Here is a 16524-nt window from a genome sequence, read left to right as displayed (position 1 = left end):
GGAGGGACTGTTGACTGTGCGTACAGCACTTCTGGACGGCAACTGGCGGTGTTGGAGCCCAGGGACAGGTGGAGGAGGAGGAGGAGGTTGGAGGAGGTAGGAGGGATTGCCACACACACAGCAGGGGAACAGCTGACGTTACTGAACCCCAATAACAGAGGAGGGACTGTTGACTGTGCGTACAGCACTTCTGGACGGCAACTGGCGGTGTTGGAGCCCAGGGACAGGTGGAGGAGGTTGGAGGAGGTAGGAGGGATTGCCACACACACAGCAGGGGAACAGCTGACGTTACTGAACCCCAATAACAGAGGAGGGACTGTTGACTGTGCGTACAGCACTTCTGGACGGCAACTGGCGGTGTTGGAGCCCAGGGACAGGTGGAGGAGGAGGAGGAGGTTGGAGGAGGTAGGAGGGATTGCCACACACACAGCAGGGGAACAGCTGACGTTTCTGAACCCCAATAACAGAGGAGGGACTGTTGACTGTGCGTACAGCACTTCTGGACGGCAACTGGCGTTGTTGGAGCCCAGGGACAGGTGGAGGAGGAGGAGGTTGGAGGAGGTAGGAGGGATTGCCACACACACAGCAGGGGAACAGCTGACGTTACTGAACCCCAATAACAGAGGAGGGACTGTTGACTGTGCGTACAGCACTTCTGGACGGCAACTGGCGGTGTTGGAGCCCAGGGACAGGTGGAGGAGGAGGAGGAGGTTGGAGGAGGTAGGAGGGATTGCCACACACACAGCAGGGGAACAGCTGACGTTACTGAACCCCAATAACAGAGGAGGGACTGTTGACTGTGCGTACAGCACTTCTGGACGGCAACTGGCGGTGTTGGAGCCCAGGGACAGGTGGAGGAGGAGGAGGAGGTTGGAGGAGGTAGGAGGGATTGCCACACACACAGCAGGGGAACAGCTGACGTTACTGAACCCCAATAACAGAGGAGGGACTGTTGACTGTGCGTACAGCACTTCTGGACGGCAACTGGCGGTGTTGGAGCCCAGGGACAGGTGGAGGAGGAGGAGGTTGGAGGAGGTTGGAGGAGGTAGGAGGGATTGCCACACACACAGCAGGGGAACAGCTGACGTTACTGAACCCCAATAACAGAGGAGGGACTGTTGACTGTGCGTACAGCACTTCTGGACGGCAACTGGCGGTGTTGGAGCCCAGGGACAGGTGGAGGAGGTTGGAGGAGGTAGGAGGGATTGCCACACACACAGCAGGGGAACAGCTGACGTTACTGAACCCCAATAACAGAGGAGGGACTGTTGACTGTGCGTACAGCACTTCTGGACGGCAACTGGCGGTGTTGGAGCCCAGGGACAGGTGGAGGAGGAGGAGGAGGTTGGAGGAGGTAGGAGGGATTGCCACACACACAGCAGGGGAACAGCTGACGTTACTGAACCCCAATAACAGAGGAGGGACTGTTGACTGTGCGTACAGCACTTCTGGACGGCAACTGGCGGTGTTGGAGCCCAGGGACAGGTGGAGGAGGAGGAGGAGGGATTGCCACACACACAGCAGGGGAACAGCTGACGTTACTGAACCCCAATAACAGAGGAGGGACTGTTGACTGTGCGTACAGCACTTCTGGACGGCAACTGGCGGTGTTGGAGCCCAGGGACAGGTGGAGGAGGAGGAGGTTGGAGGAGGTTGGAGGAGGTAGGAGGGATTGCCACACACACAGCAGGGGAACAGCTGACGTTACTGAACCCCAATAACAGAGGAGGGACTGTTGACTGTGCGTACAGCACTTCTGGACGGCAACTGGCGGTGTTGGAGCCCAGGGACAGGTGGAGGAGGAGGAGGTTGGAGGAGGTTGGAGGAGGTAGGAGGGATTGCCACACACACAGCAGGGGAACAGCTGACGTTACTGAACCCCAATAACAGAGGAGGGACTGTTGACTGTGCGTACAGCACTTCTGGACGGCAACTGGCGGTGTTGGAGCCCAGGGACAGGTGGAGGAGGTTGGAGGAGGTAGGAGGGATTGCCACACACACAGCAGGGGAACAGCTGACGTTACTGAACCCCAATAACAGAGGAGGGACTGTTGACTGTGCGTACAGCACTTCTGGACGGCAACTGGCGGTGTTGGAGCCCAGGGACAGGTGGAGGAGGAGGAGGAGGTTGGAGGAGGTAGGAGGGATTGCCACACACACAGCAGGGGAACAGCTGACGTTACTGAACCCCAATAACAGAGGAGGGACTGTTGACTGTGCGTACAGCACTTCTGGACGGCAACTGGCGGTGTTGGAGCCCAGGGACAGGTGGAGGAGGAGGAGGAGGTAGGAGGGATTGCCACACACACAGCAGGGGAACAGCTGACGTTACTGAACCCCAATAACAGAGGAGGGACTGTTGACTGTGCGTACAGCACTTCTGGACGGCAACTGGCGGTGTTGGAGCCCAGGGACAGGTGGAGGAGGAGGAGGTTGGAGGAGGTTGGAGGAGGTAGGAGGGATTGCCACACACACAGCAGGGGAACAGCTGACGTTACTGAACCCCAATAACAGAGGAGGGACTGTTGACTGTGCGTACAGCACTTCTGGACGGCAACTGGCGGTGTTGGAGCCCAGGGACAGGTGGAGGAGGTTGGAGGAGGTTGGAGGAGGTAGGAGGGATTGCCACACACACAGCAGGGGAACAGCTGACGTTACTGAACCCCAATAACAGAGGAGGGACTGTTGACTGTGCGTACAGCACTTCTGGACGGCAACTGGCGGTGTTGGAGCCCAGGGACAGGTGGAGGAGGAGGAGGAGGTTGGAGGAGGTAGGAGGGATTGCCACACACACAGCAGGGGAACAGCTGACGTTACTGAACCCCAATAACAGAGGAGGGACTGTTGACTGTGCGTACAGCACTTCTGGACGGCAACTGGCGGTGTTGGAGCCCAGGGACAGGTGGAGGAGGAGGAGGAGGTTGGAGGAGGTAGGAGGGATTGCCACACACACAGCAGGGGAACAGCTGACGTTACTGAACCCCAATAACAGAGGAGGGACTGTTGACTGTGCGTACAGCACTTCTGGACGGCAACTGGCGGTGTTGGAGCCCAGGGACAGGTGGAAAAGCAGAGGAACACAATGTAGGCCGAAGCCTGAGAAAGTCGAAAGGGAACCTTTAACCCCCCCCAAGGCGTTTGTAGCTGAAAGAGCCAGCTTGTGCAGCACAAAAGATGCAAAAGGAAAAGGTGGCTCTTTTCATCATGCTCCTTGCACACGCAGAACTAAACACTTATAAAATGTGTCCCCTGAAACCGTGAAACCGTCCCGGAGGTGGGACTTTCCTTCGTAATATGACGCAGCACAACCGTCATTCCTACCCCCCCGGCGCCGCGCCCCGGCTCCTCAGCGTTGTTTGATTCCGTCCCGGAGCCTGCGCTGTTATGTTATCCCGTGGCCAGGCACACTTAGCGCTGCCCATCTTCTGACATCATTTGGTGTCAGGCTGGCTGCGCCTGTGCGGCCGCGCTGGCAGAGAGCCCGCCTCGCAGTGTCTTCTGATTTAATCCCACTGGGGGCCTGGGATCCATGGACATGCGCAGTGCATATCCTCGCCTCTCACTCCCCTCCCTACGGCTTCTTAAGACTGTGCGGTGTCACGGCCGTGGCATGCTATTAGGGACCAGCTGACACCGAACAGTCTGAAGAAGCCATAGGGAAATGAGTGAGAGGTGGAGGTTCAGATATGCACTGCGCATGTCCATGGATCCCAGGCCCCCAGTGGGATTAAATCAGAAGACACTGCGAGGCGGGCTCTCTGCCAGCGCGGCCGCACAGGCGCAGCCATCCTGACACCAAATGATGCCAGAAGACGGGCAGCGCTAAGTTTGCCTGGCCACGGGATAACATAACAGCGCAGGCTCCGGGACGGAATAAAACAACGCTGAGGAGCCGGTGCGCGGCGCCGGGGGGGTAGGAATGACGGCTGTGCTGCGTCACATTACGAAGGAAAGTCCCACCTCCGGGACGGTTTTACGGTATCAGTGGACACATTTTATAAGTGTTAAGTTCTGCGTGTGCAAGGAGCTAAACAAAAATAGCTACCTTTTCCTTGTGCAGCATTACTGCTGCACAAGGTGGCTCTTTCAGTAACAAACGCCTTGGGGGGGGGGGACAGATTCCCTTACATTTCAGTTGTTGTGTCAGCGTGGCGGTCGCATGACACATTGCCGGCTACACAGCTGGGGATCAGCTGACGTTACTGAAACCCAATAACACTGGGTCGTATGTTTTGACTGTGCAGACGGCACTTCTGAGCCTCAACTGGCGGTGTTGGAGCACAGGAATTTAAGTTCAGGTGGTAGAAAGATGAACACAACAGGAGACCTGGATAACGTATACAGTGACCTAATTATTTAATCAGGAGGAGGAGTGGCAAATTCCTGCGAGATCCAGGCCTTGTTCATTTTCAGGAAAGTAAGCCGGTCAACGTTATCGGAGGATAGTCGCATGCGACGGTCAGTTAGTACACCACCTGCAGCACTAAAGACACGTTCCGATAATACACTGGCCGCAGGGCAAGACAGCACCTCCAATGCATACTGGCTTAGCTCTGGCCATGTATCCAGCTTTGAGACCCAAAACTTGAAAGGGGAAGAGCCGTCTGGGAGTACAGCAAGAGGGCAAGACATGTAGTCTGTCACCATCTGACGGAACCGTTGCCTCCTGCTGACTGGAGCCGTCTGTGATGGTGTAGACTTTTGTGGGGGGCACAGAAAACTGTGCCACAGTTGGGCCATACTGGTCTTGCCTTGGGCAGAGGCACTGCTTCTGCTCCCTCTTTGTGCAGAGCCTCCACCACTGCCTGGACGCACTGAGCTGCTTTGGAATGCACTAGCAGCACTTCTCTCAGTTGGAATGGAGAAGATGATGGAATTGACCAGTGTGTCTTGGTACTCCCGCATTTTTCGCTCACGGTTCAACGGTGTGATGAGGCTTTCTACGTTGTCCCGGTAGCGAGGATCGAGGAGGGTGAACACCCAATAATCAGACATGTTGAGAATGTGGGCGATGCGGCGGTCGTTTCTCAGGCACTGCAGCATGTAATCCACCATGTGCTGCAGACTGCCAACTGCCCAAGAAACGCTGTCCCCTGCTGGAGGCGTGATCTCTGCCCGCTCGTCATCACCCCACCCTCGCTGTACACACTGAGTACTGGACAATTCGGTAACTCCCTCCTCTGGACGGACGTCTTCCTCCTCCATTGACTCCTCCTCATCCTCCTCACAAACTGTCCCCTGCCTAAGCGTTTGTGAGGAACCACGTGGCGCTGACTGTCCAGAAGATGATGGAAATGGTGAATCCTCATCCTCCACCTCTTCCACAACATCATCCCTTAGCGCTTGCAGTGATTTTTCAAGCAGGCAGATAAGGGGGACAGTCATGCTGACTAGTGCATCATCTGCACTCGCCATCCGCGTGGAATAATCAAAGGGACGCAAAACCTGGCAGACGTCATTCATAGTGGCCCACTCTGTGGTTGTGAAGTCTGTACGGCGCTGAGTGCGACTTCTTTGCGCCTGAAGCAGCTGGTACTCCATTACAGCTTGCTGCTGCTCACACAACCGCTCCAACATATGTAACGTGGAATTCCACCTGGTAGGTAGGTCACATATGATGCGATGTTCCGGCAGGCGGTGTCGGCGCTGCAGAGCCGCAATGCGCGCTTTTGCCGTGCTGGAACGCCGCAAGTGAGCACACTCTAGGCGGACCTTGTGCAGCAGTGCATCAAGATCCGGATAGTCCCTCAAAAAGCTCTGCACGACCAAATTGAGCACATGTGCCAGACATGGGATGTGAGTGAGGTTGCCGAGGCCCAGAGCTGCCACCAGATTTCGGCCATTATCACACACTACCATGCCTGGCTGGAGATTCGCTGGCACAAACCACACATCGCTCTCCTGCTTGATGGCATTCCAGAGCTCCTGCCCTGTGTGGCTACGATTCCCAAAAAAAATTAATTTCAACACGGCCTGTTGACGTTTGGCCACGGCTGTGCTCATGTCGGTCGTAACAGGTACACGTTCATCACGGGTCCATGTGGAGGTGGACTGTGACGGCTCCTGCAGCGATGATTCTGAGGAACTGGTGTAAGAGGAGGAGTCAATGCGTACAGAATGGATTCCTGCAATCCTTGGAGTGGGCAGGACACGTCCTGCGCCACTCGCACGGTCTGTACCCGGCTCAATGACATTAACCCAATGGGCAGTGAGGGAAAGGTATCGCCCCTGTCCATGTTGACTGGTCCACGCATCGGTGGTGAGGTGGACCTTGCTACTGACGGCGTTCAGTAGCGCGTGTTTTATGTGTCCCTCCACATGCTTGTGCAGGGCAGGGACGGCTTGCCTGCTGAAGTAAAAGCGGCTGGGCACATTGTACTGTGGGACTGCCAATGACATCAAGTCACGGAAGCTGTCAGTCTCCACCAGCCTGAATGACAGCATTTCCAGTGACAGAAGTTTGGCAATGCCTGCAGTCAGAGCCTGTGCTCGTGGGTGGTTTGACGAGAAAGGCCGCCTTTTCTCCCATGCCTGTACTACCGATGGCTGTAGACTGGGCTGGGAGTGTGTGGATGACTGGGAAAGTGGCGCTGCGGGTGGAATTACAGCGGGTCTCTGGACAACAGGGCCAGAGGTTCTTCCACGGCGATCCTGGGAGGAAGCCGAACCAGCTGCGTGTGAGCTAGAGGAAGAGGCAACACGAGCTGAAGAGGTGGTAGCTGCCGCTGTTGGTTGGCCTACCTCTTCAGTGTGTTTTTCTAACAACGCCGGGTGCCTGGTGCGCACATGTTTCCACATGTTGGAGGTATTGAGGCTGCTGACATTTCGACCTCTTTTGACTTTGTGATGACACACGTTGCATCTGACATAGCAAATGTCATCTGCAACTGTGTCAAAAAAGGACCAGGCACTGCAAGTCTTGGGAGCGCCCTTTTTGGCTTTTGGAAGAGACATGCTCCTAACGGGTGCCAAAGCGGAGGCTGCAGGATCCGCAGTCTTCCCCCTCCCTCTCCCTCTTTGGGCCGTACGGGGAATCTCTTCCTCAGAGCTGCTCCCACCACCTTCCTGTCCCTCACGCCAAGATGGGTCGAGGACCTCATCATCTACACTACCCTCTGCCCCCAACTGCTCCTCCTGGGTAGTCTCAGCAGCAGAGCACGCACCAGTAAGTGGCACCTGAGTGTCATCATCAGCTGATGCGGCCTGCGATGTGGTGACCGGAGCCACTGGCCCACCCGCCTCTTCAGAGGAAGACAGAAAAAGCTGTTGGGCATCACTGCACCCTGCCTCTTCTTCCATTTCTCCAATGCTGCTTGGCTGGCCCCCTGTTTCCAAGCCAAGAGATTCAGAGAACAGAAGTAGAGACGGCTCCTGTCCTGGGCTCTCTGTCTGCCTGGGCAATTTGGCAGGTGGTGAAGAGACAGATGGCTGCTCTCCAGTGCTCTGTGTCTGAGAGGATGTGGCACTAATGGAAGTTGATGCATTAGCTGCCATCCATCCGACAACGGCTTCAATTTGGTCTTCACGCAGCAGCGGTGTACGGCGCTCTGACACAAAGCTGCGCATGAACGACTGTTGCCTGGTGAAAGTGGGTGCTGATGAGTCACCGGTGCCCGCAGCAGGCACAGAATCCCCACGTCCCCTCCCTGCTCCGCGCCCACGCCCACGTGCCTTACTCACTGCCTTCTTCATCTTGGTTGACTGATAAAGATAAGCAGAAAAGTACTAACGGATTTGTGTGCTTATTCCTGAGCAACTCCTCCTAACAGGTATAAGAAACACTAATTTTCTAAAGCGTGGACTAGACTTTAATATGAGCTAATGTGGCCTACACAAATGTAAAGTGGTGTAACTGGTGTGTTTGGTGAACTTTATTATTTATTTCTTTTTTGGGGGCTGAACTGACAACAGATAGAGCTGCAGTCACACAGAGACCGTGCAGACAGACGTAAACGGCGCTGCAAGGCCCAAAAACCCTCCTCTACTTTATCCTATGTAGTGTTTTTCCACAAATTAGCTGGAGACGGGTGGAAAGACACTAATAGGATTTTTTTAAATTAATTAGCAGCAGACTACACTACTTGAAAAAAAATAAAAATTGATTTGGCGGTATGACGCAGTGAACAACCCTGAGCTGCAGACAACCAGGCTACGGCTGCTCACAGACTACAGGGCGAGCTGCAGTCACACGGAGACCGTGCAGACAGCCGTAAACGGCGCTGCAAGGCCCAAAAACCCTCCTCTACTTTATCCTATGTAGTGTTTTTCCACAAATTAGCTGGAGACGGGTGGAAAGACACTAATAGGATTTTTTTAAATTAATTAGCAGCAGACTACACTACTTGAAAAAAAATAAAAATTGATTTGGCGGTATGACGCAGTGAACAACCCTGAGCTGCAGACAACCAGGCTACGGCTGCTCACAGACTACAGGGCGAGCTGCAGTCACACGGAGACCGTGCAGACAGCCGTAAACGGCGCTGCAAGGCCCAAAAACCCTCCTCTACTTTATCCTATGTAGTGTTTTTCCACAAATTAGCTGGAGACGGGTGGAAAGACACTAATAGGATTTTTTTAAATTAATTAGCAGCAGACTACACTACTTGAAAAAAAATTAAAATTGATTTTGCGGTATGACGCAGTGAACAACCCTGAGCTGCAGACAACCAGGCTACGGCTGCTCACAGACTACAGGGCGAGCTGCAGTCACACGGAGACCGTGCAGACAGCCGTAAACGGCGCTGCAAGGCCCAAAAACCCTCCTCTACTTTATCCTATGTAGTGTTTTTCCACAAATTAGCTGGAGACGGGTGGAAAGACACTAATAGGATTTTTTTGAATAAATTAGCAGCAGACTACACTACTTGAAAAAAAAAAAAAAAAAAAGAACAGTATGAGGCAATGAACCACCCTCCCTGAACTGAATACAACCAGCTATGGATGGCCTATGTGGCTGCACTCAGACTAGAGAGTGGGCTGCACTCACACACACACACACACACACAGACCCTGCAGATCGCTGTGAAAACAGCGCTACAAGGCAAAAGCAAGGTGAATAGTAGGTGAACACAGCGGTTGCTAAATTAGCCTTTGGAAAGCACAAAGAAGCAAATCGCTATCTCTAAACTGTCCCTCAGTCAGCAAACAGCGTCCTGTCACTAACTGAATTCACAGCAGAGTGATCGGAAAATGGCGCCAGCGACTTTTAAACTGCATCATGACATCATTTCAGCAGCCAATCACAGCCTTGCCAGTAGTTTCATGCCCTCCATGCTAAACAGGATGTGCCCACACTTGGAATCATTCTCATTGGCTGAATTTCTGAATTTTGAATCTTGGAACTTCCGATTCCGGTATCCGATACGCGGCAAGTATCGGAATACCGGTATCGGAATTCCGATACCGCAAGTATCGGCCGATACCCGATACTTGCGGTATCGGAATGCTCAACACTAGTCAGGAGGTTACATGAAAAGATGACACTTAGTCGTCGCCACTTTAAAGGGATTTTTCAGGAGTAAGACAACATAATTTATGAGTAAAGTTATTTGCATTTTGTCTTTTTATAACATTATTAAACAAAATGAAGTTGTCTAGAAGCTCAGGGACCTTGTATCCACTGGCCCACAAGATTCTAGGGAACAGAGGATGCTACATATATGAGATGTAATTCTGTACATACATATATTAATGATTTATTGATAGAATTAACAACTATTGAATCTTGTTTTTATTTCTTCAGATTTACGCAGGATGACAGCTGGATTTATGGGAATGGCCGTCGCCATCATTCTGTTCGGCTGGGTCATCGGAGTGCTGGGCTGCTGCTGGGACCGGGGTCTCATGCAATATGTCGCTGGTCTACTCTTCCTCATGGGAGGTACGTGGGCTCAACAAATTATAACCTGCCAAAATGCTAGGCAATGTCTAGAAAAATGATGACCCTGTCGGCAAAAAAAAAATAGATGGTATATCCTAAACTTTTAGTCCCTTCTGCCTGAAAATAGTCCAGGTCTTTGCAAACTAGACTGTAAAAGAGGTGTGCTGTAAAAAGAAGCATTTCCAGTTTTGAGGGTGTTTCCCATTTTGTAGGGTGGGACACACAACCCTGGGGAAATAGTGATCCAAAATACAATGCTACCTTCAAATATTTGATTTTTATGTACCGAAGAACTTTTTAGTTGAATTTTTACTGAGAATTTGTCTTGAGTAGATTCCTTCTTCTGCAGGAACAGGTAGAGGAACATAGGTCAAGTCTGGAAAAATGTTGACCAAGTAGGTAAAAGAGGGCAGGATCTCAGGGGAAATGTTCTCCTCACCTCATAGAAGTTAGACCCTAGACATTAAGTCACTGATACCTGAATGGGTTTTAACAGACCCGACCCTAAAACAGGCTTGGTTTATGAATGCAATGGTTCTTAGAAAGAGGCATTTCGAGCTGTTTTGTGGGCGTTTCGGGTTGGGATTATGGCCATAGACAAATTTTGGTGCCAAATGTAAACTCACCTTAAAATTGGTATTGGACTATACCAGAAAGTCTTTGTTGAGAATTTGTGTTCAGCAGGTTCCTTCTTCTCCAGGAACAGGTACAGGAACAAAGTCATGTCTGAAAAAAGGCTGACCTTGTAGGCAAAAGAGGGCAGCACCTCAGGTGAAAAGCTCTCCTCGGAAGTACATAAAAAAAAGAAAATGTATTCCAGCTCATTATCATTATGATTGTCATTATGGCCCTAGTCAAGTCATGGTGCCAAATATTAACCAACCTCAAAATTGGTATCAAACTGTACCAAAAAGTCTTCGTTGAGCACGTTCCTTCTTCTACGGGAACAGGTGCAGGAATATGTGAAATGTCCACAAGGCTGACCCTGTAGTCAAAGTGGGCAACACCTCAGGTAAAATGTTCTCCGTGCCTCGTAGAGGGGACACCTTGCTCTTAACCCACCTTAAAATTGATATTGGACTATACCAAAAAGTCTTCATTGAGAATTTGCGTTGAGCAGGTTCCTTCTTCTACAGGGACATACCGTAATTCAAGTCTGGAAAAGTGCTGATCCTGTAGGCAAAAAAAGGTCACTACCTCAGGTGGAATGACCACCACACCAGACTGTATTTGTTGAGAATGTATGTTGTTGTATATTTTCTAATCCTTAAATGTCATGTCTTTCCACAGGCACTTTCTGTATCATTTCACTGTGCACTTGTGTAGCGGGGATCAACTTTGAGCTCTCACGTTACCCTCGATTCCTGTACGGGCTACCTGATGACATCAGCCATGGTTATGGATGGTCCATGTTCTGTGCCTGGGGTGGCCTGGGCCTAACGTTAATCTCAGGCTTCTTCTGTACCTTAGCACCTTCAGTACAGCCTGTCCTGAGGACCAACTGCCCCAAAACACGCCCTGAGAATGGAACAGTGTGCTAAAAACCCTCTACAGATCAAAAACGAGAAAGAGACGGGCCACTCTAACATATACTAATGCCTGGACTACAAAATATCTCTTCGTCACCCATTTCTCATTCATTACAAGGTGGCCATATTTGGATGCCACTAAAGGGTGATGTGGGCAATGGGGAGTCAATGGTAATATTAGCTCCTCGTGATGGTAGAGTCCATGTCAAGGACTATGTATATATCTCATTCATCAACGCTTTTGTTTTATTGGACCGTATACTAGATATCATGGGGAACTTTTATCATGATGACCTTCCATGTTTTTCACAATGTTTTATTTAACATCTACATTTCGTCACTAGACCTATAAAGTGGAACGCAGACCACCTCAGTAAGACACCTTCTAAAAATGACTTTGGGACCTAACAAGGAAATAATTTTTAACACTCATCTCGCAAACCACCATCGACCCAGAATCATAAAAAAAATTTCCAGAAGAAAAATGTATTTTTGAATTAGACAAAATTAATAAAAACTAATAAAAAAAACAACCACTACCCACATCGACTTACGGAATGAGTACGAACCAATAAATTAAAGTCCCAACTTGTTGTTTTCCGTTAATGATGACAGTGAAGTCTGTGAACATGTGGCAAAAAAAAAGAAGGAAGCGTAAGCCGATTCCTGCTTGCTCAGTTGTGGGTCTCTGCTGCCTTAGCACGTGCCTGGTCTATAGGATGGACTGAAAACTAATGGCAGAAGCACAAGGCCTAATGGCAAAGACTTTTCTCTCCGTGCCAGTCCTTTACGAGTCATTAAGACTTTGGGTTGACTTTTGTTCAATTTTTGTTTTCATTTTTTAGGAATTCTAAGAGTCCAGTTCCGTCGTCCCGTTGAGTTCTCCATGGATAAGAAGTATGACTTGGACTATATAAAGGGACTCAGAGGCGTTTACCATGCCTGGGTTACAGGTCAAAGAGATTATCAACAGTGGTGGATGTAATGCTACTGTTAAGAGTCACATGGTACTCAAAATTAGCCTAAAATATCGAGAGAGAAAAAAATCAATATAAACTGTTTTCCTGTAAATTTACTTTTTTTTTTACAATGTTGATTTATCTTTTGTTTGATGTAAGATGTCATAACTTCCATCAATGGAGCACTGGAAGTAAGCGCAAAGTAAGTAGGCCCTTTCCCTTACGGTATTTTGCACACAAAATACTGCAGCTTTTTGTATGGAAATCTCGAAAGCAAATATATCCTGGTTTCTGCCTTTTGCTCAAAAAGGCACGCTTAGACGTACGGGTGTCTCTGTAGCAATAATGGTTGACTAGTTTGTTGAGAATTACAAAACTCCTTCGACAAAGTACCTAAACAAAAATGGCGAACTCCCTTGTGTCCTTGGACCCTGGACTCCCGGTTTGTATATGTTCTACTATAGAGCAATGTAATTCCACTCGCTCTCAGCTGTTCAACACTATAATGTTTGAGAGCAGTACACCAATACAAACAACATTACTATACATGTTAAACGTCAGGAGTTCACCAAATAATCCTTTAAGCATATCTGTGTTTCTTAGATGGGACAGCTCACATTTTTCAAAAAAATTAATCATCGATATATCTTACATCTCTAAAAGCAAAATGTAATTCTATTGGATTTAAGGAACTGGATGGTATAATTCTTTCAAAATTATTTATAATTTACAGTAGCAAAAATAAAATAAAAAACCATGCAAACCCACATACCATATCATGGTAGTTTATAAATTTGATTAGACAAATGTAATTATCACCAGCAGAAAATAAATTGGGGCATAATGGGCTATGACCAAAATGTTCTAACTGTGACCCTTTTTTAAGACGAGGGGCTTCCACTATTTTGAAATGGCATTTAACAGTGACACAGCCATGACTTTTTGCTGAATCCATCCATGACAGATCAAATTTGTCCCCATTGACCCAAAAGGGGGGCCCGTTAGGGCTCCCAACAAAATCCAAGAATATTTGACTACAAGAATAATTACAGAAACCCCAAAGGAAAAATGGATGAAAGCCTCGCAAGCTCATGTGAAGAATGCTTAAGAGCATGCCTGCCATCAATCTACCCGTGGAATTTGTCCAATAACTCAAGATCCTTTTCCGGGATCGAATTTATAACATGGCGTAAAATATTTATTATTCCACATTTGACATAATTGTAATATAATCCTTTTAGATTAATATTCTTAACATTTCCATAATGGTTGAGATACAGTACATAAAAGCTGCAGTGTTAGTGGCAAATGGGAAGGGTACCGCAATGGGTACGGTTGTTTGTCATGCTGTCCTTGAATGTACTTATATTGTAGCAAGACTTAAATGGCCTACATACTCGACTGATTAATTATCTCCAAATGTAATAAAGATCACTTATAAACTCGATAACATTTCAAGTTGCAAGAAAATGATGCACACAGGTCCATTCGACTGCCGTAATACATTCTCCAAGGAAGATTAGTCGAACGTAGTAAATCTCTCTCAAGAAGCGTAAAGAACCTTAAAAACACATTTCAAGTGGACCCTTAGGAGCTTGTTATTCTTATCAAAATGTGATCAGCCACAATCTTACCTTAAATCTTCCCAACCACTAATTACTTATCTGAGATCTCAAGTGCATAAATAACATGTTTACAATTAGTGTTCGTAGAAACAGGTCTTAACAGATCAGCAACACAACTGGGTCTAAAAAATCAGTCAAGTTAAAATGAAAGGACCTTACAACGAAAAAAATAAACAAATACAACATTATGGTGTTCCAACACTTATTGTAAAAAGTTATATATTTTATCCCAAAGGTGGATAGGATCAGTGAAAAGTAGGAGCAGCTCAGGCTAGCATACGCCCTTCTTGGTAGCATACGCCCTTCTCAGAATTTGGTTGAACCTAACAAAGACGCTCTTTCTCCACAGACATCCCAATCAAGTTTTCTCTACCTAATTTCCAAGTGACGTTTCCAAACTGACCACCAGAACATTAAAACAATTTTCATAAAACGGCAAAATTACAAGATTATATTTGACCCTAGAATTTAGACGATGTCTCAATGTTTTAGAAATATTTTTTATAGTATTAGACATATTTTTTTCTCAATTATTCTGACACCTGATATATATGTCTGAAAAAAAAAATCTATGAATGCTTTACCCCATCCATCCGTGATTGTCAGTAATTTTTAGACTCAACTAGTCAATGGCAAAGGTTCAAAAACACCAACAAGTACATGAAGACCATGGTTCGAATGAGCTCTTTTCAGTAGACAGTTAAAGATTGACATCCAATGACCTGATATGGTCATGAATGTAATATGTTCAGGGACATATAGTCATGGCCAAAAGTGTTGGCACCCTTGAAATTGTGAAAAAATAAAAACAAGGAACAACCCAAAGAAACTGAGAAAAATAGGCAAATTGGACATCATATCACACAAAACCCCAAAAATGGACAGGACAAAATTGTTTGCATCCCCAACTTAATATTTGGTTGCACACCCTTTGGAATAAATAACTGCAATCAATCGCTTTCTATAACCATCCACAAGCTTCTTACACTTCTCAGGGGGAATTTTGGACCACACTTCTTTTGCAATCTGCTCCAAGTCTTTCATACTTCAAGAGTTCCTTCTCCCGAAAGCAATATTAAGATCTCTCCACAAGTGTTTTTTCTCTGTTTCTTGTGTTCTTCTAATATACACAAAGGACATAAACATGTGTAATTGTAATAATTTCCTGGGAGAATTACTTCATATTCTGGAACAATTTCAAGGGTGCCAACACTTTCGGCCATGACTGTAGGCATTGCGATTGTACAAGTAGGGAAACTGCCTGGTCCTTGAGGTAAGGGAACCTAAAGGCACTTCTGCCACATAAGCATACTTGCCAGATCTTGTGGAAAATCTGTTATGCTACTAAAAAATGTAAAAAGATCTTCCAGAATCCAGAAAGAGTTGGTAAATTTGTTTTTAGAGCTTATGAGGCCTAAAGGCTTTTCTGCCATATAAGCATATTTGGAACATCCGAGAAGCTCTCAGAAAAAAGGAAAATCTTGAAGAATCCTGGAGGAGTTGGAACATTTTGGAGAGCTTTGGAGGCCTATAGGCCCTTCAACTATATAAGCATACTTGCCAGCTCTCCTGGAACATCTAGTAGGCTACAAGAAAAAAAGGAAAATCTTCCAGAATCCATGAAGAATTGGCCAATTTCATGTAACTTAAGAGGCCTAACGGCCTGTCTATCACGTGAGCATACTTGCCAACTCTTCAGGAACATTCGGGAAGCTCTCAGGAAATAGTATCCTGGAAGAGTTGGCAAATATTTCCCAGACGTTGTCGAATACTTTCAGAATGGGTCTTTCCGACACAAAGGTATTTTCTCCTGGAAGGTCATTTTAAAAAGTTGTCAAACATGCACATAATAAGATCTTAGTTTTATAATTGCCATATGTTAGGTGGGTGTCCTGTAACAGATTTTTCATTGGTGTCCGGAAACTTCAAGATATGGCTCTAGATACGTTGACTTACTCTCCTGAAACATCCAAAAGGCTCTCATAAAAATGGAAAACCTTCCAGAATCCTGGAGGAATTTACAAATCAGCATTTCAGAATACTCTTGAAACCGTCAAGAATTTGAGTGGAGCTTAAGAGGCCTAAAGGCCCTTCTGCCAGATGAACATACTTGCCATCTCTACTGGAACATCTGGGAGGCTACCAGAAAAAAAAAGGAAGGTCTTCCAGATTTCTGGGGGAGTTGGCAAATCTCCCAGGCATTGTTGAATAATCTCAAAACCATTCGGAAATTCAGTGGACATGGAAGAGGTGCAGATGGGAAGTGGATGAGACTTGATGGGCGTGATGGAAAACAGGGCTTTATGTCACAATGTATTTTCTCCCAGAAGGTCATTTAAAAAAGCTGGCAAGATTGTACATAAGAAGACACTAGTATTAAAGTTGGCATATGATAGGTAGGTACCCTGTGACTGACAGATTGTTCATTTGGGTCTCGAAGCTTCAAGATTCCTCTGGATAAGTTGGCTAAATGACTGACTGTACGTAACCATAGACACCTTCTGACTGAAAGTGTAAAGTTAAAGAGCTGG

At 47.6% G+C, this 16524-nt stretch overlaps 1 protein-coding gene across 2 annotated transcripts in view; it reads left to right on the top strand.

The window, feature by feature from the left end:
- TMEM178B (transmembrane protein 178B) overlaps positions 1-13818 on the top strand; it is a 294112-nt gene extending 280294 nt beyond the window's left edge. For both annotated transcript variants that reach the window (XM_077266713.1, XM_077266714.1), the window contains 2 exons: positions 9743-9880; positions 11171-13818. In XM_077266713.1, the coding sequence (XP_077122828.1) occupies positions 9743-9880; positions 11171-11421 (389 nt within the window). In that variant the 3' untranslated portion in view covers positions 11422-13818. The remainder of the gene's footprint in view (positions 1-9742; positions 9881-11170) is intronic.
- Positions 13819-16524: the final 2706 nt, after the last annotated feature.

The sequence above is a fragment of the Ranitomeya variabilis genome, chromosome 5 (genome assembly GCF_051348905.1).
Source record: "Ranitomeya variabilis isolate aRanVar5 chromosome 5, aRanVar5.hap1, whole genome shotgun sequence".
Lineage (NCBI taxonomy): Eukaryota > Metazoa > Chordata > Amphibia > Anura > Dendrobatidae > Ranitomeya > Ranitomeya variabilis.
This window is presented reverse-complemented; position numbering and strand designations above follow the sequence as displayed.